This window comes from Colletotrichum costaricense, assembly GCF_030867565.1.
Source record: "Colletotrichum costaricense strain IMI 309622 chromosome Unknown Scaffold_8.1, whole genome shotgun sequence".
Lineage (NCBI taxonomy): Eukaryota > Fungi > Ascomycota > Sordariomycetes > Glomerellales > Glomerellaceae > Colletotrichum > Colletotrichum costaricense.
In genome coordinates this window covers 1,262-26,327 of record NW_026848237.1, presented here as the reverse complement: position 1 = coordinate 26,327, position 25,066 = coordinate 1,262, and the positions used below count along the sequence as shown (strand labels likewise).

The following is a 25,066-nucleotide window of genomic DNA, read 5'->3' as shown; positions in this document are numbered from 1 at the left end:
TGCTTATTCAATAAGTTCACGGATATCTGGCAACAGGAAATACGGGAGACCCTCAACATTTATGAAGTGAAGGCCCCCCTTTTTTGAAATTTGTTTACCTGATCTTAGGCCCCTAGTGTTCATAGGGCTCAAATCAAAAGCCGAGACTATTCTAGTAAGAAGCTTAAAAGACAGTCTTGGCATGCTTCATATCCAGCCACTGGCAAAACACGGCGAAGAAAGATTATGAAAGGGGCGCCGAGGTCGCCCTCCCGAAATACACACTCCCCACGTTTGTACTTCGCACTTGATTTGTGGATTGGTAGTGCTGACGAGCGCTGGTTAGCAGCGGGACCAAGGTCCTGCATCTCCACAGTTTGTAAGATAAAGTAGCCCCTCAATAGTGGAAGGAGTTTTAGTTAAGCGCGGCTGAAAGCTATGGATCAGCGAGGCTTCGTGCTAGTAAAACCGGGCTGAATTAGGGGCGGTTGATGGTTGCGGCTTAGGTAAATTCTCTCCACACTAGGCCTCACATGCACCTATTTTCAAAACGATTCCTTTCAGTCCTAGTCCATACACAACCTCTTGCTGTGATTATCCCCTGTTTGATGTGTTCATGCCTTGTCATAGCCATGAGTCGAGCGGCAGCAGGGCGTTGTACGTACCCGTAATCCTAGACTACCAAATTTTCAAGTCTTGTTCTAGCGTTAGGTAGCTGAATAGGGTTGGCAGCAGGTTAATGCCTAATAGGTGAGCCGAAAATAAAGGGCGCGTATCGTGCACGAAACACTCGACACGGATTCAATGGAATCTGGAATATCTCGACCTTCAAATCGCTTCATGTCTTTCCAAGGATTCTCACTTGCACAACAATTGGAGGAGAATTCTATTTCGGCGAATGAGATGTCTCTAACTCTCAGAAGGATAGCTTGGAGTCGATCCATTAAAACTGTAGATACCTCCCTTAGTGCGCCCTCAAGGTAAGGTACTTACTTGGTATACGAATCATTCAGATGACTTGGAGTTGCCGCAAGTCTCCAGGCTCCATAGGCCTCGTTAGAGAATTTCAAGAGCCTAGTCCAAGTGAAGCAACAAGCGGTAACGTCTGTATAGAAATCTAAGGCGAGGAGGAAAATATTAGAAACCGAGTTCTTACTAGGGCGTTGGAATAGATCCTTCGCCGGCCCGCTGCGGCAGAATATGGGTGCCAATCCGGATTCGACCCATCAGGGCTAGCCCGTAACGGCACAGATCTGAGCCGCACCTTGGATTTCTTGCTTGTTAAGTGGAACCATAGGTCTACGAGATTTTCTTATCTTTCTGAGGCCCTCAAGAGCTGTGCGAGCTGAGTGATCGTGTAGATGATCCTCTTGTTGAGGTGTTGTTCTCATGGAAAAATGACGTCCCCACCTGGTATCTCTTCATACGAAGCAGCTTTTGAACGTCATGAATCGAAAATTCAGTAAGCGCTCTGGTGCAAAAGCTGGTAGAGCTGCTTTCAAATCAAGTGTGTCGAATCGGCAAGGTGATTTCTCGTACATTGGGGATACTTGAGACATGCCGAAGAGGCTCAACCTCTTGCGCCGACGCAATATCATTTTGCAATTTGTACTAAGCTCTCTTACTAAGCAGTACTGAAAGTTACTCCAGTCTAAGAAAGCTTTTCGATGACCACCCATTGCTGGCGCAATCGGAAATCAGACACAACAAAAGTATACCGAGTGACTTATAATAGGCGTCACAGCTATGGCGAAGAACAAGAATAACATTCTTCGTTGGTGCATCTGAGTTCGAGTTAAGGTGAGGTTCCTCGGCATGACTGGGAGGTTGATGCTTAGTGTTCACTGATCCATCTCAGATACACGTCAAGTAACAATGCCGAAACTTTAATAAGAATTAATTAAACCAAACGCGGGCGCTTTGGCCTCTGCATTCCTAGAGATTGATCTTGCGTTTATGTATGTGTCGGAGTTTGCTACCGCGGAGTCGTAGCCGGGCACCCGGGGTCCGGAAACCCAGATTGGGGGCCAAATTTCAGTTGGGGCAATGATGGTTGGGTCCTTTCACGTGCCATCTTGAATAATCACGCCCCCAATTTTCGTCAGGTTGCGCAATGATGGCGTGCGAATCCGTGTTAAGAACAGGACGGGCATTGGGTGAGGCCTGTGACCGAAACTTACCTTTTGAAACACATGACGCCATGAGAGACACGCCTCACAAGACAGAATGTACCCGTATTCTTATCAAGCATCACTGTCCGTGGACACGCGCCTGAGGCCGATGACACCGCCCAGGTTCCCTGTCAAACGCGTATCTTTACCGGGAAGCCGGACAGCCGAACCATGTCAACAGGATATGTCGCTATTGCTTGACTTCATTGGTGGTTGTATCTTGATACTCATTATATATCCAACTGAAGTTCCACGAAGGCTGCCAACTTGGGTCCGTTACATTTGGTTTGCGCGCTCTTACCGCCTAGTTCAGTAATACCCCAACTCGCGTTCTCATACGTTATCGATCCAGCGACACCACTCAGCGATATGAGTAGCCACGATGCCCCGGAGTTGCAGCCGCTGATCCCATCTACGCCGCGACGCTTGTCGACTTCAGGCAGCTCAGATACCAAGCAGCTCGTAACCAGAATTGATGAGCCGAATGAAGAAGACTTTGGGACTGGGCTGACGTACCCATCACGCTCAATTGAAGACGATGTGCTTCCAGAGACATCGACACTCGGCCGCACATTGACCTGGCAAAGCGCCTACATTCTTGTCATCTCAAGAGTGATAGGCAGCGGGATCTTTGCTACTCCGGGCGCAATTCTTCGCTCAGTTGGGAGCCCCGGTCTGTCACTTTCGCTTTGGATTGTTGGCGCAATAATTGCTGCATGCGGGTTGATGATCTCCCTAGAGTTTGGCTCGATGCTGCCACGGTCTGGGGGAGACAAAGTGTACCTAGAATTCACGTATCGTCGACCTCGATTCCTAGCATCGACCCTCATCGCCATCCAAGCCGTTCTTCTGGGATTTACAGCGAGCAATTGCATCGTTTTTAGCGAATATCTGTTATTTGCACTGGGTGGCGATAACCCCAGTGATCTCCTTCGAAAAGGTATTGCAGTTGGACTCCTCACATTCGTTACCCTGGTTCATGGTTGTTTCCCACGCTTCGGTATCAGGCTGCAAAATGTTTTGGGTTGGATCAAGGTTGCCCTGATTGTCTTCATGATATTCTCAGGTCTCTACGTTGTCTTGTTCCGATCAACGGAAGAATCTGCCCAGAAAATCACTGGAGTGCTTGGATGGGGAGACCTGTGGGAAAACACCAACTGGAATTGGGGTGTAATTGCTACATCCCTTTTCAAAGTCTTCTATTCATACGCGGGGCTTGACAATGCCAATTACGTCCTGAATGAGGTCAAAGACCCAGTTCGGACCTTGCGATCTGTGACGATGGCGGCATTGATTACTGCGTGCGGACTTTACGCACTTATCAATGTAGCATACTTTGTCGTTGTTCCCATCGATGAGATAAAGCAGAGCGGCGAGCTGATAGCGGCCCTATTCTTTGAACGAATCTTCGGTGAGAGAGTTGGCAAAAGGATCCTTCCTCTGGCAGTTGCTTTGAGTGCAGGAGCGAATGTTCTCGTCGTCGCATTTTCTGCGGTAGGATCTCTCTGTGTTGCCAGCTTGTTGCGGATACTGTGCTTATACGATGACTCTAGGCGCGCACAAAACAAGAAATTGCCAGACAAGGCTTTCTTCCGTTTTCGGACATACTGTCATCTACAAAGCCCTTCAACTCACCTCTAGGCGGGCTCTTTGTTCACTACATTCCTTCATTTCTGGTCATTACGCTGCCTCCCTCTAGGGATGTTTATTCATTTATCCTGGAGGTTGAAGGCTATCCTGGTCAAATTTTAGCGTTGGCCATTGCAGTAGGGCTTTTGTGGCTTCGCATTAAACGTCCCGATATCAAACGCCCATTCAAGGCATTTGTTCCAGCTGTGATCTTACGAATCGGCCTAAGTATAGCATTACTTGCGGCTCCTTTTTTCCCGCCGGATACAAAGCCACCAAACGGATTGTTTTACGCCACATATGCAATTATTGGTGTGAGCATGTAAGTGAGACCCCTGACTAGACCGTAGATCTTTTGAGACTGATGCTGCTATCTACCAGTCTCACAGCCGGAGTAATGTATTGGTATGTCTGGACAGTCGCTTTGCCGCGTTGGGGAGGTTATAAGATTGAGGAAACAGAAGAGATTCTGAGTGATGGAACAACAATCACAAAACTCGTCCATATAGATACTTAGAAACTGATCAAGAACCACACCTTCGTAAGTTGCCGAATTTTAGGCACATAAGCGTAATCTTATTTCCTTCGCGCATCCAAATTGTACTTCAACCTATGATTCAGTGTCGATTCCAACGTTTGCTTGGAAATCGCTTTCGAAGGATTACTACCGCTTGTATCTCTCCCAAGCAATGGCTAAGAGTCTCTTTACAGCAGATAAGGCGCACTGGCAAGGATATGTGATTATCAATGCGGAAGATTACAACGATGACACCATTTTACTCCGCAACCATAACCTGGGCCGAGGCACGTTTGACCGAGCTTAATTAGGGCGATGCCCATGCGGATTTGAAATCACAACCGCATGGGTGTCATATCATCTCTTTCACTGTCAATCCTTGAACCAATTGGTGCTGGGGTATGGTCACACCACGTGATTCGGTTGAGGTTGATTATCAATCCACAAATTGCTCATGACTGGACAAATATCGCGTGCCAGAGGAGACCATGTGGAATTAGGGTAGAGTAAAGGTCAGATGGCTGGTACAAAATGATTTATAGTTGGAGCTTTGCTGCACCTTTTGAGCTGCCCGTATTGCTGGTATTGATGTACCCCTATGACTCCAGTACCACTACAAATCCCACTTAGAACCGAGCATGGCAGCAGTAGAGGTTCGGAAAGTCCTTTTTTCCGCAGGGCTGGGCTCTCCTCAACGCACTCAACGCCACGGAGCGAATGATCTGCGCGAGTCGAATCAGAGGCGTAAGGGAGTGGAAGCAACACTGAACTACCACAAAGACAACGAGGATGGATCGCCTCCGCATCCTACATATGTTGACAGGCCAGAGACATATGACCGGCCATTTGAATCCCACTCTGTGACGATCAGCGACCTCACAGGCGATGAAGAGGAGTTTTCTCTCGATATAAATGGGTTTCAAATCCATCACAGCTGGTCGACTGAAAAGCAGTTTCAAGACGATGATCAGATCAGGTCGTCCTACTACGCCGAAGTTGAAGAACTTCTAAAAGCGGTGTAAGTATGGCATCCTTGGAAAGACTTCACGGGACCAATCCTATCTTGCCGTCGTCTCAGCTAATAAGTTATATGTAGGACGGGTGCTAGTCGCGTTTTTATCTTTGACCATACTATTCGCCGGCAGCTACCTGGCACAGCAGCACAAGGACGAGCAGCTCGTGGACCCGTGCAAAGAGTTCATATTGACCAATCTTACAAGGCCGCTCTTTCCCGGGTTCCTCACCACCTCCCAGATGATGCCGATAAGTTGCTCAAAGGTCGAGTACAAATCATCAACGTTTGGAGGCCCATCAAAACAGTTCAACGAGACCCACTCGCCATTGCGGACGCCAGGTCTGTCGCCGAGTCAGATCTAGTCGTAACCGGACTGATTTACCCTGATCGGCGAGGAGAGACATACGCAGTGAGACATAGCAACGCTCACAAGTGGTACTATAAAGATGGTCTCACACCGAACGAAGTAATTCTCATTAAGTGCTTCGACAGCAAGACGGACGGAAGAGCTAGGAGAGTCCCCCACACTGCTTTCGTTGATCCAACGGCAAGCTCGGATGCACCACCAAGAGAAAGCATAGAGGTTCGAGCTCTTGTTTTCCATCCGGAAGACCAAACATAGGCCATACATCTCAGAGTGTCTCTCGTATTCATTTGAGGTGCGAATGCAAGGCGATGGTGGATTTTTCTGTTTAAAGAAGCTTCATGTCCGGAACGATGATCACGACGTGTGATAATGCCTGTCATTATTGTAGCAAAGAAGTAACATCACTTGCAATTGATACCATTCCGCCAAATTAGTCTGCTAGTAGTATGTTCAGCAGTGAAGTTAACAGACTCATATAATCATGTATATTTTACTCTTTAGCATTTACCATACGTGTAGACTCGATGTTTTGCACTGACCCGCCATGGCCGTTAGGGTAGCTGAGTATACATATCAACGGACATTAGAGTTTCACGAGAGAGGTTCAGACAAAGACTCTAAATCTGGTAACGATGCACTTCAATTTGATATCTTGACCGCCTATCAACTATTCAATGCCGGCCGTTGGTCACGTACTCTGCAGCATCTCTGGGACTCGCCACGTCAGACTCAGCAAGGGTCTCGTCCAACTTTTTAGCCTTCTTCTTCTTCTTCTTGTCTTTCTTCGAGGTGGATGTCAGACTGTTTCCCAGGGCTGATTCCAGGGTCAATTCGCCGCTCAGGTCCACTTCTGGCTCAGCTGTCTCCGACCAAGGAACAGGAACTGGCTTGGACGTGACCGTGGGTCCAATCCGAGGCGACGGCTGAGACTCGCTTGGATTGACGGAAATCGAGTAATCGCAGCAAATTTCGATCAAGCTCTTTACTAACAGCTTAGAGTATGTTGTTGCGTTGTCGAAACACCCTAAGAGACCGGCTTTGTTCAACGAAGATGAGTCTTCGAATAGGTGACGGATACGTCGCTTAATGAATGCTGAGAACCATGTGTCATCTTCTCCGAGAGAGTGACAAGCATCTGAAGCTAGAGAAAGAACCTCCAGGGCAGGTAAAGTCTCAGCGGAGAGGGAAATGTGTTCTTTGGCAAGCTCGGCTAGCAGTGGAATCTTGTATGCCTGCGAAGCGGCATAAACATATAGACTGGTTCCAAGATAACTGGCATTCTTCGGTGTGTCGCTGGAATCTTTGGCCCGCAAGGTTTGCCATGATCCCGTATGGAGAAAGTGGATGAGTACATGGCCTGCATCATCTGGTATATGCTTCAATCGTATTTCGCCATGGCTTCGAAGACGTATGTTCTCGAGTTCTTGACAAAGAAGGTTGCTAGGCACCCGAAAGGGCTGGCCACTCTCGAAGTAGACATTGCATGTCGGACTTGCGTATGGCCTTTGAAGAGTCGTTAGCCAAAGACGCCAGATCCCAATGTATGATATCGGAGTAAACTTACGACACCTCGGGACCTACTTCCTGTGCATGTCCCACAAAGGCCTCTAGGTTGTGATTGCCCGGCTGATCAAGCGGCGAGGCTGGGGACCATCCGGTTGTGTCCATAGCTAATGGAGATTCTACTGGATCGAGTGAGGGAGGTAGGAAGATAGAGTTCGAAGGCACGATGACACGACGGGCTTTTAATAATCTTGCTCCTGAGTTACGGCGCGATGATGACTACTCGCAAATATGACATCTTATATTCCCTCCTCGATAATTTTCCTTATTTTCTGTCGTTGGGCTCTAAATTTCGTCCCTAAGAAGGCTCAGGTCGAGCTTGAGCACACCTATCGATTCCGTTGTTGTGGGTGCCACGTTGAAGCGCAGCAAGCTCTCGCGACATTTTCACACCGAACTGCGCAGCGATTGGTTGCCCTGGAAAGCCATTCGTCAATCAGGTGCCGTGGGACATCATGAGCCCAATAATCGTACGTAGTTTATATGCATTGTATTTGTTGTTGGCGAATGCAGTCCGCATGCAGTAATCATGCATTCGTTCCCAATGGCGCGTATTACGGGGAATACCCCGCGTTATTCTCACTATACCTGCAGGCTATGTTGGCAGGAGATGCATGCCTTACACCCTCTCAGTAAACTGCGACCTATTGGAAGCCGCGAATTCACGAGGCCGGCTTCAAAAATTGATGCAAGTAACAGGCCGCTTAGACAATGTCACACGCGGTACACCAGGAATTGGCGTTCAGGGCCTAGGCTCTACTGAGCCTGGAGGGATGTCGGATTCCAAGGCAAATAATTGCAAGGTCTTCGACAATCTTTGGGTATTCACATCATCTCTTGGAATTGAAGTTTGCCTAACTGAAAGTAACCCTTATTCAAACAGTACTTCGCTATCTCCCTAGTAAAATTGGTGGGGTTCAACTCGTTCTGAACGGACCTAGTCAGATATGCTCACATAGGTAGGTACATTTACACTAACATAAAAGCCGAAGAACCGTTTATCTCGTCTTCTCATATCAAAATGTAGAGTGTGGGCTTCAGTATGGGAGTATGAACAGCTCAATGGCGGACAAACTGCCAATTCGCTGAAGTCAAGAGACAGTAGGAAGATCTATGCTAGGGAAGTATCTTTCGATAAGCCAGGCGCCCGGTACAACAGAGAGGCTCTGGGCAAAATGACTTGATCGTCAGAACCTGACTAAATGACCGCTTAGGTACCTGTTTGCATCCACAGATGTCCCGGATCGGAGTTGGTCTGATTGTTGTCCATAAGTCATCCGTTTTACAAACTTTTCATGTTTTGCCTTCGGCTGCAGAAGCTCAGCCGAATTAGGCCCCGTATCCCCCTTAATTTGCACCATCTTTGCTCGCCTCGCCTTGGCCCGCTTCACTGTTGAGGATACCATCCGAGCCAGTAAAATGTACGTGGCGTGCCACGGGTGTGCGCACGCAGCTGGACTGCCTGATCTTTGATTGTGTGTCAAATCAGGCAGATAGTTTTCCGGTGTTAAGCATCCCACTAAAAGCTTAGTTGCATTGAGGGGACTTTTCAATATCTCTGGTGTCTGACACTCAGCCAGTTCAATTACCCCAAGCATGTCAGGAAATACGCACCGGGCTTTGAACACCCCTTTCATATCTCATTGCGCATGTTAATCACGATAAGTTCTGTCTATCGCCCAGACATACGTTCAGCTAGCGATCGTGTCCCCGCCTTTGTCCCCAGAACATTGAGGCCATTCCAGTCCAAACCACATGCAATACATCAGTCGACTACGAAGAGTGAGTGTCTCAGCTGACTTTCGCAAGTCGAGGTCAGTGATTGGCCGGAGATACAGAACTTTGTTAAAATCGTCAATAATGTTTGACGATAGCGACTCAGTCGTAGGATCTGAGAGTGATTCGTGAGATCCGCTATTATTGGCTCAATCTTAACGTACCTTATGCTATGTTCCACTCAATCACAATGTGAAGGAGGATTGAAGAGGCAGATTTCGGCTGCTTGCTCCTACAAAAATGGTATAATTGCCACCTTGAAGCGTCCAAGCTTGAGCCACAACGTCCCAAATGCTGAGGTCTCTTCGTGTAAGCTCAAATTGAACGGTGGCGCTGTCTCCTATCTCCAATGGCACCTTATCAAAGCCTCGAAGCTGTTTCGGGGGGCTGTTGGGGATTGCGACGTATAACTGCACAACTTCCTCGCCAGCATGACTGCCAGTGTTGTTGAATGATGCCTCAACATTCAGTATCACCTCCCAAAAGGCATTGCTATTTGATGCGGCGCCTATCAAGACATTCTGCGTCTTGACCAGTAGGGAAGAGTAGGTGAATTCTGTGTATGTCAAGCCAAAGCCAAATTCAAATCTTGGCTCGATGCCTCTTTCGTCGAAGGCGCGATAGTCGACGAACACGCCTTCAGTGAAATCACACTGGGGACTGGTGGTGTTGACCTGCCTCCCACAAGGTGCGTACACTGAATAATCGCTTTCGTTTCGCGCCAAAGTATACGGGAGCTTCCCAGAGAATGAAGCCTCACCATACAAGAGCTTGACAAGGGCTGACCCACTGTCTTGACCCGGAAGATGGGCGATGACTGTAGCCGTAACATTTGGGTGATCGATCCACTGATCGACCAGGCGAATGCCGGCTGTATGAACGACCACAATTGTGTTGGCGCACTTATTAGCTACATTCAAGACGAGGCCATCACTGAAATCGTCGTGCAAGCCATCTCGATCCCATCCTTCGGTTGCCATGGCGTTGATGAAAACCAGGCAAACGTCACTAGCAGCATTGACATCGGGATCTCCAGACACCAGATCCCAATTGACCCAAGTGCCATCTATTGCGGCTTTATGTTGTAGCGAACTCAAAGGCTAGAGCCCCGTCAGCCCAAAAACACTCACCTGGGAGAGTATGGTGCTTACATCGAGTAGGTATGAAGGCGCATTGGCTGCAGCACGCCCCCCACTGACAATGGTTCCCCCCTTGGCTGCCTGGTCAAAATGCCTCTCTGTTCCCAGTACAGCCTGAGCCATCTCTGGGGAGGAGTAGTATCCAAGCTCAAAAAGTTTGTCTGTATTCTTCGTCGAAGGTACTGTTGCATCATATCCAAATATAAACATGATCTTCGGGGCCCCGCTGAAAGGTAGTGAATTATTTTCGTTCTTCACTAACACGTGGCCCGCAAGAGCTCCACTGAGTATTGTTGGCCTCGCCTTAGGATCACGGGCGTCGATTTGATCGTGCGGCTCAGTCAGATTTTTCATGCCAATGCCAGGAATTGGGAAGTCGTTGTCTTGACCAACAAGATACCAAGCTGCCAGAATTCTTGACGAACGTCAGCCACACGTAATCTCCAAGTTGTGGGAATGGCATGTTGGTAAGATACCTTGTGGCCATGTCGTCTACCCTTAATTCATTCACGGTTCCGTTACTGACTGCCCTTGTGAGATTCGAGCCCCAATTCCCCCCAAGGGGCATGACCATATCTAGACCAGCATTGGCACTTTCTAGTGTATGCTTTGCGTTCCAGTCGAGAAGAACAAACCCTTCGAATTGCATTTCTGTCTTTAGAATCCCGTTCAATAGTTTACTGTTCTCACAACCGTATGTGTTGTTAATCCTGTTGTATGAGCACATAATGGATGCCGCTCCCGCTTTGACCCCATCGACAAATGGCCAAAGATAGAATTCGTGTAGAGTTTTATCATCAATATTAGATGATGCCGCCTCCACGCCAAAGTATGGCCTTCTGAAAGTCTCTTGCTCGTTTCCGATGAAATGCTGCCGGCACACATTAGTCCATCGTGAATTGTAGACATAGTATAGTGAGCAAGCCTCCTTGACAGCCAACCTTTAGATTAGCGATCACACCAGCTTCCTGATGCCCAATGATGGTCTCAGCATTTAGCTGTCCGGCCAAATATGGGTCGACCGAGAAGCCCTCCCAGTTCCGCCCGCCTAGTGGAGTACGACCCAGAGGACCGGCATTGGGCCCTAGCAGAACGTTGACTTGAAAACCAGTTAATGACGAAACTATCAGCAACATTGAACCTGGGGGACATACCTCCTTTACTTTTGAATTCTTTCCCCATGTAATAGCCGCGTTGGTAGGTCAAGTTTCTGTCCCAGCTTGCGCCTACATGTATGGCCGACGGGTACGAGTTGACTAGGTCTGTCGCTCGAATACCATTCCCAGCATCGTGGAGGCAAAAGCCTGGCCACCCAAGACGAGGAATGGATCCGGTGTTACCCGCACAAGTATTATCACCCGCATAGCCACGTGTGATGTTGACCTTCTCTTCAAGGGTCAGCTGGCTGACTAAATTGGATGCACGCTCATATGCGTTCTTCCATATGCCCTTTCCTTGACCCAGCGCTGTTCGGGACCATGTTAGCAGGCTGCCGTTGCTGGATTGGGAGTGACGTGGTAAACTCACGTGATGGGAAAATTGGTGGCGATTGAGCGATGGCCGCCACTCCTATTCCAGGCGTGAAGGCGTACAGCAAAGTCGACAAAGTTGCAAAAAGCCACATTTTGGGAGCGAGGCATGTGCGATGCTAGACCGTCGAGCGTTTCTTTGAGAACTCCCTAATATTTCTACCTACCCAAGTGCCTCTGGGCTGATGCAATCACCCGATGTGCTGCCGCTACACCGCTATGGGACGAGCCTGCTAAACCTGACGATTAGCCGAGATCTCAAGTACGACCAAACAACTGCCTAGGATAGAAGCCAGGGTTATTGCTTTTTAATCCACTTTGCGAGGCCCAAGACACGCAAAGCCGGATGTGACCCCTGGAATGCGGAGTTAACTCCCCTTACCCCGCATGATAAGGCAATGGCTCATAGGTTGTCCCCTCGCAGGGAAGTATTTGCTTGCACCCAGATAGGTAGTTCTTCCTCGAGCCCAGGAGCCATTTTAAAACATTTAAAATAGGTTCCCCAACATAACTAAAAGCATAATTGGACTTCCTTCAATGGAAAAAGCATAAGCACCTTGAGACCCTCTCGTTCATAACTAAGGTAGCTATCACTAAAATAAATGTTTCTTAAACGCCTGTCATCGGCCTTGGCCCGCATGATCACAATGCTACGTATTACGCTGCAAACGCCGAAGTTCGTTTTAAAGCAGGCAGGCGATTTGGATGGCCGGACGACAATCACAACAAGCGATTACTATTGCGCAGCGCGCCAGCACTATTTTAATGAGCATTGCCAAACTACATAGTATCCTATTCGTTACGGCATATTGTCGGCACATAGAGACGTACCTTTTCTAAGGGGAAATAATAAGTTAGGTATTATTTTGTCTTACGCCTATATAATCTACTTAATTGGAAAGTTCAGCTGTAAGAGAAGACCAACCCCGATGTATCGATGGCATACCGCAACTGGTAGGATACATATAGGTAGTTTGCCGTAGCTATGAATAATCGACTTCATCTGTAGACGTCCACTTTCTCCTATTGTTATTACTTTTCCAACGTTGTCATTCTCGGAGCAGTCCACCATTCTTCTGCGGCCCATGCTGGCTGTCTTAAGATATATTTACGCTGTTTGGCAATGACGTTGCGTTGCTAATGCAATTATCTCCCCGGTATGATAGCTAGTAATCCGTCGACGGCGCAATTTCCCTCATCGTCTGAACAGTCTTTTCATACTGCTTAATTTTCTTCTCCAACATGTCTAGACAATCCGAGCCGAGAACTAGTCTGACTTCATCTTGCAATCCCTTCGCCATCCCCGTTAAAGACGCCAGCTCGAAGATCCTTTCAGCAGCTTTGACAGGATCACCAGGCTGTGACCCATCTGCGTCAGTAATATATGCCTTCATATCGATGTACCCGTCCTCCGTCATCCAGCTCCCCTCCTTCCTCGTCTCTAGGGCCGAAGTCACAAACCCCGTTCGGAAGTATCCCGGCTCGATAAGATGAACCCTAATCCCGAACTTCTTGACTTCCTGAGCGAGGCCCTCGCTCAGTCCCTCCAAGGCATGTTTGCTCGCTGTATAAACAGGCGATCCCTCAATATTGAAAATGCCCGAACAACTCGACATCTGCAAAATAGTACCGCTACAACGTTGGCGCATATGCGGCAGGATTGCCTTGGTGAGGTTGAGCACACCGAAGAAATTCACCTCGAATTGGCGTCGGATTTCCTGTTCGGTCAACGATTCGACCGCGCCGAAGAGGCCGTAGCCTGCATTGTTGACGAGAACGTCGATATGGCCGAAGCGGGAGATGAGGTCGTCGACGAATTTCGTTATGATGAACGCCGAGCTAGTGGCTTCGAGCTCGAAAAGATGAGCGTTCTGAGCATCTCGAAGGCTCTCGGGAAACTTGGCGAGAGATCGGGCTGTGGCAATGACGGTGTGTCCCTGGCGGAGCGCTTGTTGGACTATGCAAAGCCCCAGGCCAGAGTTGGCGCCTGTGACGAGCCAGGTGAGCTTAGAGGAGTACATGTTCGACTGTTCGAGGGAGGACAGAACCCAGAAAGCGGCTGGGCGTGAATGTCAGATGAAAATGTCATCCGGGACTACTATCACAGGAATCAGTGCCCTTGGAATGGCACGTATGCCAGTTTTTGTATTGCCAGAATTTGGAGAACACTCCACGCTCCCTGGCCATAGTTAGTCGGGTCGTCCGTCTACGAGCGTATTGCCCGCTCCATTGCGGATGAAAGTTGTACATATGACGTAAAGCTCGCTACATTGCCCCATAGTTCTCTATTTATCTAGGTGTCCGTGCTTATCGCAGACTGAACGCTATATCTTAACCCCGCAGTTTTGCGGGATTGCTTTTCTAACATCATCCTACCTACCACACTTCACAACTTTGGAACCTGGCGCCGCTGACGAAGACAAATCCTAAAATGCTTTCGTCGCCAGGAGAGCGGGGGTTTCAAGGCGCCAAAGCTCGGCGAGGCGGCAGAGTCGCTTCGGCTTGTCTGCAATGCCGGAAGCTCAAGCGGAAATGCGACCGACAATGGCCTTGTAATCACTGTCTCGCAAGGCGGGTAGCACACCAGTGCCAGTTTGACAATCTTGAAAAGGGGATCTCGGCATCCTCAAAAAGGTGAGTAATTGTTTCTGATGTGTTGTTAGTGTGCCGTGCTGAGATGATCTCGAATCGGTAGGCCGCTTACGGGCAATGGAGAACCAGGATCGCAGAGTGGTTCCCCAAACTCTGGAGTGCCCAGATGTCACATATCGAAGCCAGCATGCATTGAATCAAATGATCCTGACAACCCTGGCAACATCGAGATTCCAGCTGCCTTGAAAGCTCTAGGCTATACGGACAGCAATCTTTTTGCAAGCATCATTCCGAGTAGCCACTCCCCCAGTCCCGTCATCTCGAAGGACTTTCCGCTAGAGATACAGGAAGCGCTCCGAGCTGTGCCTCCCCGACCATACACAGATATCCTCATATCAGTTTACTTCAGCCACGTTAACTACCACTACGAAGCCATCCACCAAACCACCTTCGTCGCAGATTATGCAACATGGTGGGGGAGACGAGCGTCGAAAGCCATGTCTGACGTAGCGCTTACCAGTCTAGTACTGCAAATGTGTGCTCTGGGCACGCAATTCGTTTGGCCTTCCGCGGATCAGAAACTGGAATCCGAACTGGGAGAGTCGGTCGACCACCTTGGGATGCGTATGCATGAGGCTGCGCAACGCTTAAGCACTTTCATACCACCCGGTGAGGGTGGATTGCCGCTCATACAGCGATTGTTTCTTGCTGGCGGGTGGTTGAAGAATCGGGTCGAGGTTACCAGATCGTGGCATTTGATATGTTCAGCCGTCCGGGAAGCACAGGAGATCGGTCTACATATCGACAGCGCGGCGCAGGAAATCTCGACGTGTGAACGAGAAGTGAGACGGAGGATGTGGTACATATTAAACATCTGGGACACGTAAGTACTCTGCTGTCATATTTCGATGACCCCAAGACCATTCTCACCACAACTGTAACCTGCTCAGGACTTTCTCCGGCTCGTTCGGCAGACCACGCATCATACAAGAATTCGGCCAAGTCCCCCCACCAAACCCCCGTTTCGAACTTGCAGACAGCGTAAGCGAGGAGACATCTGCGGCAGCAATCATCATTCGCGAGTATCGACTCTGGGCATTTCTGTCTGACCCTCTGAGCGATGCGAACAGCCCGCATGCCAAGATTCAATTCGTCAATGATTGGATCCGTGGCCTGCCAACTGTATACAGCACCATCAGGAGCGGTGCGATCGGCGACGGCGATCTCTTTGCGAACAAGTTTCGCAGGATCAAGTTACATTGTATGGGATACATGGCTTTGTTGGCGTACTTACGACGATATTTATTGAGCCCTCCTCATCCGAATTGCAGAGACACCGAGGCAAGTAGTCTCCGCGAAGCGGCGATTCAAGTGGCGATCCATCTCATGCGCATCAGCAAAGAGTTCTTTACCCTCTGCCACCCAATCCACTCCAAGTACTTCTTAGTGCAATTCTGTCCGTTCGACACTGCATCGACTTTATGCTCCGCTCTTCTTCGTGATACGAGCCGAACATGGATTCCGCACAGACTGAGAGCGATTCAGGCGCTTGGATGTGCGCTATATATATTGGAGAAGTTAAAGAACTTGAATAGGATGGGGAGCGCGACGTGGACTATTCTCACAACCATGCTGGCACAAGTAGACTTGTCGGCGGACGAGCAGCGAATGATGAATCAATCGAGCCGAACTGGAGATATTGGTGGTTTTGACGCGACTTTCCCGGCAGGCGAGGAAACCACAGAGGCGAATCTTTTAGAGTCGTTCTCCCCTTTGGAGTCCATCGAGCAGCTACTTGTCGGAGATAACTTTGAGATGGAAGCGACAGCTCAGGATGCAGCGGATTTAGACTTGGGGCTGGTTGGTATTGGTTATAATGGTTCAGGCATCATGGCCCTAGAGGAGCAGATAAACAGTGATATTTTCAATACTACCTGGAGCTGGGATAATATTGATTAAGCTTCTAAGGATTAGCCTAGGATAGGGTTATTCCTTAAAAAAGTATTGCTTTATGTATAAATCTTGTATAGATAGCTATACGGTAGATCGTATTAGTATTATAGAGCATAATTTAGAGCTTTTCAATAGCGATCAACTTAATAATGCCGAATAATTCTTTAAATTAATAAATGTTAAAAATCTTCCCTTTTCCCCTAACCAAGTCCTTTTTCTCTAGCGTGTTCCCTTGATTTGTGTAGTGTAAGGCGTAATGGGTTTTGCGGAATTTCATACATAACATCTTTTATAGTGGTGGTGTGGAGCCGTGGCTTATATGGCTTAGCAGCTTACCTCCGTGGCCGGCAAGTACTCAAAGCCCAGGCGTTAACAGAGCCAGAATCCGAGAAGGCCAGAAATGGACAATAGTAAGGGAAGGGCAGGAAGTGGAACAACAGTAAGAGGACAGGGTCAGAAACGGCTTACCATTGAGCTACCAAGGACCCATCCAGCCAGTCTGACCTATATCGATGGATTAACAGTCAAATACGTTCGCCTATCAGATATGACTTACAGCGGGGCAACGAATGCTGCTGGGCGCATTCAACTGAAGCGTGTGGCGACAGCTCTGCAGCTGTAAAACAGCACCAAATTCATACTGGTGGCAGGCTGAACGCTGGCGTCGAGCTGAACACTGGTGGCGGGCTGAACGCTGGTGGCGGTGGGAATGCTGGCATCGAGCTGAACACTGGTGGCGGGCTGAACGCTGGTTGCGTGTCATTGACCCTAAATTCTCATATCAGGATGGGCTGGGTGGTGTTGGCTGAAACCCATGCCTGGAGTGAAACATTTTACTGACAAATGTATTACAGTACTCGATTGTCAGGGTAAAGGTTTTAGTACAAGAGTATCAGGTACTTTAGACATCGGTATTGGATTAGGAGAACCCTTTCACGCTGGGGAGGACGCATGATCACGCCCTTAGTTGGAAATATCTGGAAAAAATAGAAAGATGCATCGTAATTGTTGCGGGACTGTGCCCGCCTGAGAACAAGATTACCTCCTATGATCACATAGCCTCCATATTTCCAACTCAAATTCCTTGTCTTGAAGACTTGGACTTCGTGGAGGTAGGCAGGAGTGATCGAACATCTTTATTCATGGCAGGTTTCTACCTAGACATGGAGGGCAAGTATCTCTTGATGCAAAATATTCACAGCGTGATGTCACCCCCTTCACGTTTTGATGCGTTGTCCTTACAACCATAGCCTCTCATCGAAATATTCTTGCATTGCGTGTTTAGTGACGGGCATGAATGCGATGGTCTCACCACATTGAACGAATGCAGAAATTTCAACCAAAAGTCGCAGAGACTTGCATTGTGTTGGTTGATCTTCTGATATCCACGTTAATGGACCCGTTTCGCGAGAGGCTCTTCGAGAGGATGGAACGATTACCAACCAGATCTCTCTACTCACCTATGCGGGAGTCGAGGTTTGAAATAAAGTCCTGGAAGTCGTAGTAGGGAATATTGGTTGATTTACACTGATCAGTGACTTATATGGTTTTTGTAATGTGTATTATGCGACGTCAAGCATTTTCAACTCGTAAACCCATGGAGTGTGATAGTGTATCTTATGTACACTGGTCTTGGACTGGCCAATTTACGTTTCACATTCGTATCTAAGAGATTAGATACCATAGCAATCTTTCGAGAAAGACCCCTGTGTGCAAGTCCCACCTGACAAGGACTTCTTTCCGCACCGCAATGCTGCTTGGCTGCAATGCTGCTTGGCTAACTCAAACTTGACGAATGTTGGTGGGAAAACTACCCAATGTCTGAGGTAACTCGATGTTCCATTCTTTATTTTCGCAGTCTGCCCGTACTCTGTATGTACTATTCGAAGAATGTTGTGAGTCTGTGGAAGACATGCGAGGAGTGGATCGTATGGATCGCAAGTTGCCGTTGGTAAATTCGTCTTCATCGTTATCCATGAGGTGGTCAGATCATAGGATTTGACTGGCAAGCTTTCCAGTTTGTAGGCTAGGAATTTTTGAAGCTCGACAGATTTGTAAAACTCAGACTCCAGGCGTGATGTAGGAGAGGTTTTTCGTTCTGGGCCCGTTGTTAATGAATCCGGCTGCACGAAGGTGGACGTACTCTCTGGGCCGATGCGCCATATGCAAAGACTTTGAGCACATCAGCGAGGAACTGGAAGACAAGGAAGAGGGAAACCAGAAGGCGATACGATAAGTCATACTACGTTTGGTTCTATATGAATTCCGAACTGAGACGATGTACTTCGCCGCCATCCAGCTGTAATACGCAGCCCTGGATGCAGATTGATGCGCTATCACATCGCAAGGGGGTTGGTGAGATCCGACAGACCAAGGCCAGAGTCCCCCATGATTCAATGGCACTCAAGAAAAAGCCATGGTACCAGAGAGAAAAATTTTTTTGGGTTACTAGCACTGCAAGCCATACAATCAAAAACCGTGGCAAAGACGTATTTCAGCTCAATCTCCAAGCCTCCTGGTTGAATGACGAATTTCAATGCCTGCAATTTGTGGCCTCAAGGCTATGGCCATTTGCCAACAGCCCTTCAATACGACTTTCCATTGCAAATTTTTACTCTGAATCAGTAGTGATTGGTGATACTTCGCTGATCTTATTGATGTCTTGTTCAAAGGCAGGGGGTTATGATTGTGTAGCTAGTGATGTACCGGCTCTGTCTCAACCGCATCAGCTTGGAGGTAATATCCATCGACCCCTCCCTTCTGCCTCGTGTGCATACCAACCAGGCATTCACAGTGTCACATCAACCAATGATCCATTTTCATCAACATCAGGATGACATTCTTCGTGTTATAATTTCATCTACAAGCATGTCTCTCTGGCTCAAGTCAGTCAAATTTTGCATGCCTCCCAAAAGTTTATGAGGCAGAGACATTATGTCAGGTGAGAATCTGGAGTGGCGTTAGTTCGGTAGGAATAGAAGTGTTGAATGCTACATACATGAATCCTGAATGTACCATGGGCAAGAGCAAGACACTTATTTCCCCGAATGCGTCGCTAGCCTCCCGCTTCCTATCACATGTGACAAGACATTCCCGTGGGAACCCAAAGAGGTACATATAAGCGACTATCTGCAAGCATAGACAGCATAAGCCATGTAACATATGCATGAACAGAAGCGACAAAGTTCGAAGGCAGAAATTTCCATCGTCAGTACGCCAAAGTGTAGCGACAGTCGCAGCCGTGCGCATCGTTTCCTCATCATTATAATTAATTTCGACCGCTCCTTACTTCACGGTCGTTCACTCTGGGCTATCAAAGTTTCATATTGGGAAAAAGAAGGTAGACATGGCTCACCACCTGCTCTCCCGTGCCGCTATATGGACTTTGCAGTCCTCGACGCCTGAACTTCCGGCAGATTCGGCCATCCTACCCGACGATGGTACCATTGGTATGGAATCGGTGTTTGGCAAGGACAAGCGTCGCCTCGTCGAACCCCAAGACTTTGCTGATGGCGGCAAGTTTCGCTGTAAGTTGTACAGCAGCACCATGACAACGTTGAATAATACTGAGCTTTTCAGCAATCGTCAAGATTCAAGCTCGATTCAATAGTGGCAATGATCAAACCATCTGGATGATGGGCACAGGTTGGCTGGTTAGCCCAGACACCGTCGTAACCGCAGGACACGTTGTTTACGACTGGAGGAATCGCTGGCAGGCAGCTATCGAGGTCAAATGCTTCATCGGCTACTCTGGCCTTGCTTCTGTTGGCACATCGAAAGTACAAGGCAGGTTTGGAGAACACGTGGTGACCATAGCGCACTGGGTCAATGGCAACAACAAACGCGCACATGATGTCGCCTTCTTGAAGTTGAACCGCCCCTTTACAGGAAATCTTAGAACAATCCCTTTCCAAGACACCCCTACTAACGGCATCGGATTACGGCTCGGTGTCGTCGGTTATCCTGGCGATAAGCATTCTCAACATCCCAGCGGAGATGATGACGAGGAGGGTGCGCAGATGTACGAAGAATTCACTCGCGTCAACTACAGCATCCAAGACAGTAAGCGCAAAATGATCGAATATCATATCTCTACATTTTCTGGTGAGCAGGGTCACCCTTAGTCCTACTTAACTTTGATACGACACTGACAATTAGCAACAGGTCAGTCTGGAGCACCAATCCTTCAAGCTACCAATGATGGAGGATTCGTTTCTATTGGGACTCATTGCTATGGCGGCGGCCATGCCCAGAAGAACTCAGGTACTTCGATCGGTGGCGATTATGGTATCAACTACGTTGCTTTCATCTCCCTCTTTGACAGCGGCCACTTTCCATATCCACACCGATTTGGCATCAAGTTCGTCAACGTCAATCCTGCTGCACGGACTCGCAAATTGCAAGTCCACAGTGTCAGGCGCGGCGCTATTGACGCCATCCATAATTGCCATGGAATCGGCTTTTGTACTAGTGACGGTGCTAAGAAGAACGGCAGAAACGTCAGCGAACCCAACGTTGATAAGAGCCGGATCAAGCTCCACATCCGCGAAAACGAGTACGATCAACATTTCAATCATTACAATAGCGGCGTAGCGGGATACAAAGATGACCACAGAGAAGATACGTGCACCATGGACGACGCAAATTGCCACAACGGCGGATGCAATGACCAGGGTTATAGCGAAAGTCACGGAAGAAACGATGATCATAGGTCCAGGCGCAACGACGTTATCCGTACAATCAGATTGAGAGACCAGATGAGCAATGACAAGGCTAGGGACTTCAGAAAGATAGCAGGCATCAACAACAGCTACGGCGGCGACTTTGACAACTACTATCGTAACTCTGGCAACAGCTACGGCGGCAACTTCAACGACTATCACGGTAACCCTGGCAGCAGCCACGGTGGCAACTTCAATACATCCCACGGTAACCCTGGTAGGAACCACGACAGCAATTTCAATACATACCACGATAGCCTTGGCATTAATTACGGCGGCAACTTCAATGCCTACCATGGTAACACTGGCAGTAATTACGGCGGCAACTTCATTGCCTACCACAGCAACCCTGGCAGTAACTATAGAGGCAACCTCAATAACTACAACGGTAGGCCTGGCAGCTACTATATTAACAACTTGAGCGGCTACTATCTTGGCAATCGCACCAACGAAGTTAACCTCTTTTCCACAAAGAACGCCCTTCCTTTATGCTCAGGTACCGAATTGCCAGATTCGCGACTAACGAACAGCGAGTTCTTGCGACATAGTCCTGGTGGGTTTCTGAGTATGTCCCAAAGTATGTTCCGTTCTGACAAGACCAAACCATCAGGCATGGACCATAATTCTCTATCCAGTGGATTGGAAACCAACGGACCGCTGCAACGTGACGGCGAAGGAGTTTGTGATGTTCTGAGGCTTTTCTCTGATTCTGCTGAAAGACCACTTTGGGACGGCCCTCCTTTGCTTGGTCCGCTGGGCGGCGTTGTGGGAATTGTTGCTGGCAGCATTCTTTCAGCCGTTGGGGGAGTCGAATTTTGCAGCATGGTCGACGGCCCGTTCCAGGCTGTTGAGAGCGCTATCAATGCGGGCGCCATCGAACGCGCGGTTCTAGCGGAGGCAGCGCTTCAAGCTCTGTTGAAACTCGAATATTCTACCGAAGTCGCTGATATATTTGATATTATCGACATCAAGTATCGAGCGTTGAGTCCGCAGCTGAGCTCTCTTGCTAAGGTTGCCCATCCCTACCTAACGGAATATGGACTGAACCTAGCACATCGTCAGCTCAGTCGTGTTCAAAATTGTGAAGGCGCATCCATTCATGAGTCTTTCGATCAGATTCCTCGTGAAAGTCTGGGGATCATCACAATGTTGAATTCGCGCCCGAGCCCCAATTACCATCCTGACTTTATTGGTGGACTGCTCTCACCAACTCGGTTTCTGGTCAGCGAAGAAGACTTTTTAGGAAGCTTCAGGCAACTCATCATCAAAGGTATCGATTTTGACGGTTCATTCCTTCAATGCAGAGCCCAGAAAGCAATCGATGAAGTGGCCACACTATTGGTTCGTGAAGGCACTGATCAAGTCCACCCTTATTATTATTCGCCCGTCGCTAGCGGTCAGGAACACACTACTTGCCTGGTTTTCAAGCGAGCTGTTGTGGCTGAGGCTGTCTTACAGACGATGATGGAGCTTTCCAAGTCAAAACTTGACTCGCTCAAGGTTCTTGTGCAGGAGAACAACGAACGGGATATGGATGTCTTGGACGCCATTCAGTACAGTATTCACAGAATTGCTCCACCTACGATGCAATTCGCCAAAAAGACCGTTCGGACAGTGGTTTCTGTCGTATTTAATGCGGCTTAGAAAGATCAAAACGCTCTGAGGTTGAAAAAGGCTAGAAGTTGCCTGGAAAACAGCCTCAATTATCCAAATACGAATAATCAGTCCGCTGATAATAGAGACCCCTTCGGCAGCAGCCGCCTCAGCTTTATTAAGTAGTAAGTCCTAGGTATATATAGTTTTAGGTAAGCGTAAATATCGTATTTTATTAAAATACGTACTTAGGGGTTTTTAAGTTCTCTTTTTTTACTTACTAAGGTGCGGGGGTACGTAAGTATAGGTATAAGTATAATAATAGTACGATTTTTTATAATTATAAAAAATTATAAGTAATAAGTAGGATTTATAGCTATAAAAAATCTACAGCGCGCGTATAATTACTAAACTCCTTAAAATTTATCAAGTAGGCTAAATAGGCTTAGGTTTAGGAAATTTTAAGAATTTCGCATACTTTTTACTTTAAAATACGGTATATTTTAAAAAAGTAAGAAATTTATAAAAGTATTATTATATTATAACTACTTAGTTATTACTTTTTAATATATTTAAATAAGTTATTTTGTTTTAGTTATAAAATATAATATTACTTTACTACCGTAGTTAATAAATATTACTTTACTACCGTGGCTACCAAATATTACTTTACTACCGTAGCTACTTAATATTACTCTACTACTATAGCTACTTAATATTACTTCACTACCATGGCTACCTAATATTATAAAATAAAAGTTCTTTAATAATTTAATATAAATAAAAATAAGTAAATAAGTTTACGGAATTTTTTTAGCTATTAAGTAATTACTAAAAGAATTAAATAAAACTTAAGAAATTCTTTTATTTAAGAAGTAATAATAAAAAGATCTTTTATTTAATAAGTAATAACTAAAAGAATTAACTAAATTCTTAGTAATTCTTTTAGTTACTATATAATAAATAAAAGAATTAACTAAAATTTTAAAATTCTTTTGTTTACTAGGTCGTAAATAAAAGAATTGAGTACCTATAAATTTTTTTATGCGCGAGGTTATAAATAAAAGAATCTAGTACCTATAAATTCTTTCGTACATAAGGTCGTAAACAAAAAAATCTAATATCTATAAATTCTTTTATACGCTATATAATAAATAAAAGAATTAACCAGAATCTTAGTAATTCTTTCGGTCGCTATATAGTAAACAAAAGAATTAACTAAAATCTTAAATTAACTAAAATCTTAAATTAACTAAAATCTTAAATTAACTAAAATCTTAAATTAACTAAAATCTTAAATTAACTAAAATCTTAAAATTCTTTTGTTCGCCAGGTCGTAAATAAAAGAATCTAGTACCTACAAATTCTTTCGTTTACTAGGTCGTAAATAAAAGAATTTAATACCTACAAATTCTTTTGTACGCGAGGTCGTAAATAAAAAAATCCAGTATTTACAAATTCTTTCGTATGCTATATAATAAATAAAAAAATTAACTAAAATCTTAATAATTCTTTCGGTCGCTATATAATAAATAAAAGAATTAACTAAAATCTTAAAATTCTTTTATCCGTTACGTAATAACTAAAAGTATCGAGCAAACTCATAATATTCTTCTGTCCATCGCATAGTAACTAAAAGAATTATATAAACTTACTATATTCTTTTGTCCATTATATAGTAACTAACAAAATTAAGTTAACTTACAAAAATAATAGCCTAACGTAACGTAACGCAATTCTAATTAATTAAACTTAAAAGCGATTAAACTTAAAATAAAGTTAAAATAAATAGAATATAAGTTATAAAAAGCACTTACTATTAAAAAAACTTTAAAGATTAATAAAAAATGTTTTACTAAAACATAACGACGTATATTTTATTTATATTATTACGGGCGTCATAACGTATAAAAAATAATTATTATTTTTTAAAAATTAAAAATAAGAGCGAGGTACGCGTTATAATAAAAAACGCTTGCGAGTATAAATCCTAATAATTATATTATTAGTATTATATAAGATATAGTCGGGCTACGAAAAGCTAAGTAGCTATAACTACGTTTTATTAAATTAGAAATCCCCTTTAACTATAATATTACATTTCCTTTAAAAAAACAGATTGTCTAAAGTAACTCCCCCCTTTTTAATATAAATAAAAATATATATAAAGTTAAATAGTTTTATAACCCCGACACCCTTCCTAGCTATTATATATAAATAGGATAAAATATAATAAAGTTAATTAATATAGTTATAATAATAATAAGCTTATAAATATAGTATTAGATATTTTAAAACAAAACCTTATAAATATCTTATTTACTAAATACTAATTATAAAGATTAGCTAAAATCTTAAAAAGTTAAGGTTATTAAGTAGTAACTAAAAGAATTGGGCAAAATTTCGAAGTTCTTTTAATCGTTAAGTAGTAACTAAAAGGTTTAAGTAAATTCATAACATTCTTTCGTCCGTTAAGTAAGTAAATTTTAAAAAACGTTTCGGCCGTTAAGTAATAACTAAAA

At 45.9% G+C, this 25,066-nt stretch overlaps 9 protein-coding genes across 9 annotated transcripts; 6 read left to right on the top strand and 3 right to left on the bottom strand.

Annotated features, from left to right (window-relative positions):
• Positions 1-2,519: 2,519 nt before the first annotated feature.
• CCOS01_08033 (methionine permease) lies at positions 2,520-4,105 on the top strand (the record flags this gene model as incomplete). The annotated part of the gene is made up of 2 exons (XM_060456195.1): positions 2,520-3,644; positions 3,704-4,105. The coding sequence occupies 2 exons, from the start codon at positions 2,520-2,522 to the stop codon at positions 4,103-4,105; spliced, it is 1,527 nt and encodes a 508-aa protein (XP_060312469.1).
• Positions 4,106-4,934: 829 nt separating this feature from the next.
• CCOS01_08032 (uncharacterized protein) lies at positions 4,935-5,318 on the top strand (the record flags this gene model as incomplete). Its single annotated transcript, XM_060456194.1, has 1 exon — positions 4,935-5,318. The coding sequence occupies one exon, from the start codon at positions 4,935-4,937 to the stop codon at positions 5,316-5,318; it is 384 nt and encodes a 127-aa protein (XP_060312468.1).
• Positions 5,319-5,393: 75 nt separating this feature from the next.
• On the top strand, positions 5,394-5,933 carry CCOS01_08031 (uncharacterized protein; the record flags this gene model as incomplete). The annotated part of the gene is made up of 1 exon (XM_060456193.1): positions 5,394-5,933. A coding segment is annotated over one exon (540 nt), but the record flags the coding sequence as incomplete, so codon positions are not given.
• Positions 5,934-6,349: 416 nt separating this feature from the next.
• Positions 6,350-7,346, bottom strand: CCOS01_08030 (uncharacterized protein; the record flags this gene model as incomplete). Its single annotated transcript, XM_060456192.1, has 2 exons — positions 6,350-7,181; positions 7,243-7,346. 2 exons carry the CDS (start codon positions 7,344-7,346, stop codon positions 6,350-6,352), a joined length of 936 nt encoding a protein of 311 aa, XP_060312466.1.
• Positions 7,347-8,114: 768 nt separating this feature from the next.
• Positions 8,115-8,425, top strand: CCOS01_08029 (uncharacterized protein; the record flags this gene model as incomplete). Its single annotated transcript, XM_060456191.1, has 2 exons — positions 8,115-8,200; positions 8,269-8,425. Coding segments are annotated over 2 exons (243 nt in total), but the record flags the coding sequence as incomplete, so codon positions are not given.
• A 777-nt stretch (positions 8,426-9,202) lies between these two features.
• CCOS01_08028 (uncharacterized protein) lies at positions 9,203-11,780 on the bottom strand (the record flags this gene model as incomplete). The annotated part of the gene is made up of 6 exons (XM_060456190.1): positions 9,203-10,117; positions 10,169-10,571; positions 10,633-11,027; positions 11,098-11,255; positions 11,311-11,622; positions 11,684-11,780. 6 exons carry the CDS (start codon positions 11,778-11,780, stop codon positions 9,203-9,205), a joined length of 2,280 nt encoding a protein of 759 aa, XP_060312464.1.
• Positions 11,781-12,851: 1,071 nt separating this feature from the next.
• Positions 12,852-13,706, bottom strand: CCOS01_08027 (uncharacterized protein; the record flags this gene model as incomplete). Its single annotated transcript, XM_060456189.1, has 1 exon — positions 12,852-13,706. The coding sequence occupies one exon, from the start codon at positions 13,704-13,706 to the stop codon at positions 12,852-12,854; it is 855 nt and encodes a 284-aa protein (XP_060312463.1).
• A 1,104-nt stretch (positions 13,707-14,810) lies between these two features.
• CCOS01_08026 (uncharacterized protein) lies at positions 14,811-16,236 on the top strand (the record flags this gene model as incomplete). The annotated part of the gene is made up of 3 exons (XM_060456188.1): positions 14,811-15,160; positions 15,228-15,538; positions 15,923-16,236. 3 exons carry the CDS (start codon positions 14,811-14,813, stop codon positions 16,234-16,236), a joined length of 975 nt encoding a protein of 324 aa, XP_060312462.1.
• A 3,340-nt stretch (positions 16,237-19,576) lies between these two features.
• Positions 19,577-22,595, top strand: CCOS01_08025 (ATP synthase F1; the record flags this gene model as incomplete). Its single annotated transcript, XM_060456187.1, has 6 exons — positions 19,577-19,757; positions 19,810-20,292; positions 20,395-20,941; positions 21,209-21,339; positions 21,562-22,292; positions 22,410-22,595. 6 exons carry the CDS (start codon positions 19,577-19,579, stop codon positions 22,593-22,595), a joined length of 2,259 nt encoding a protein of 752 aa, XP_060312461.1.
• Between the last annotated feature and the right edge of the window lie 2,471 nt (positions 22,596-25,066).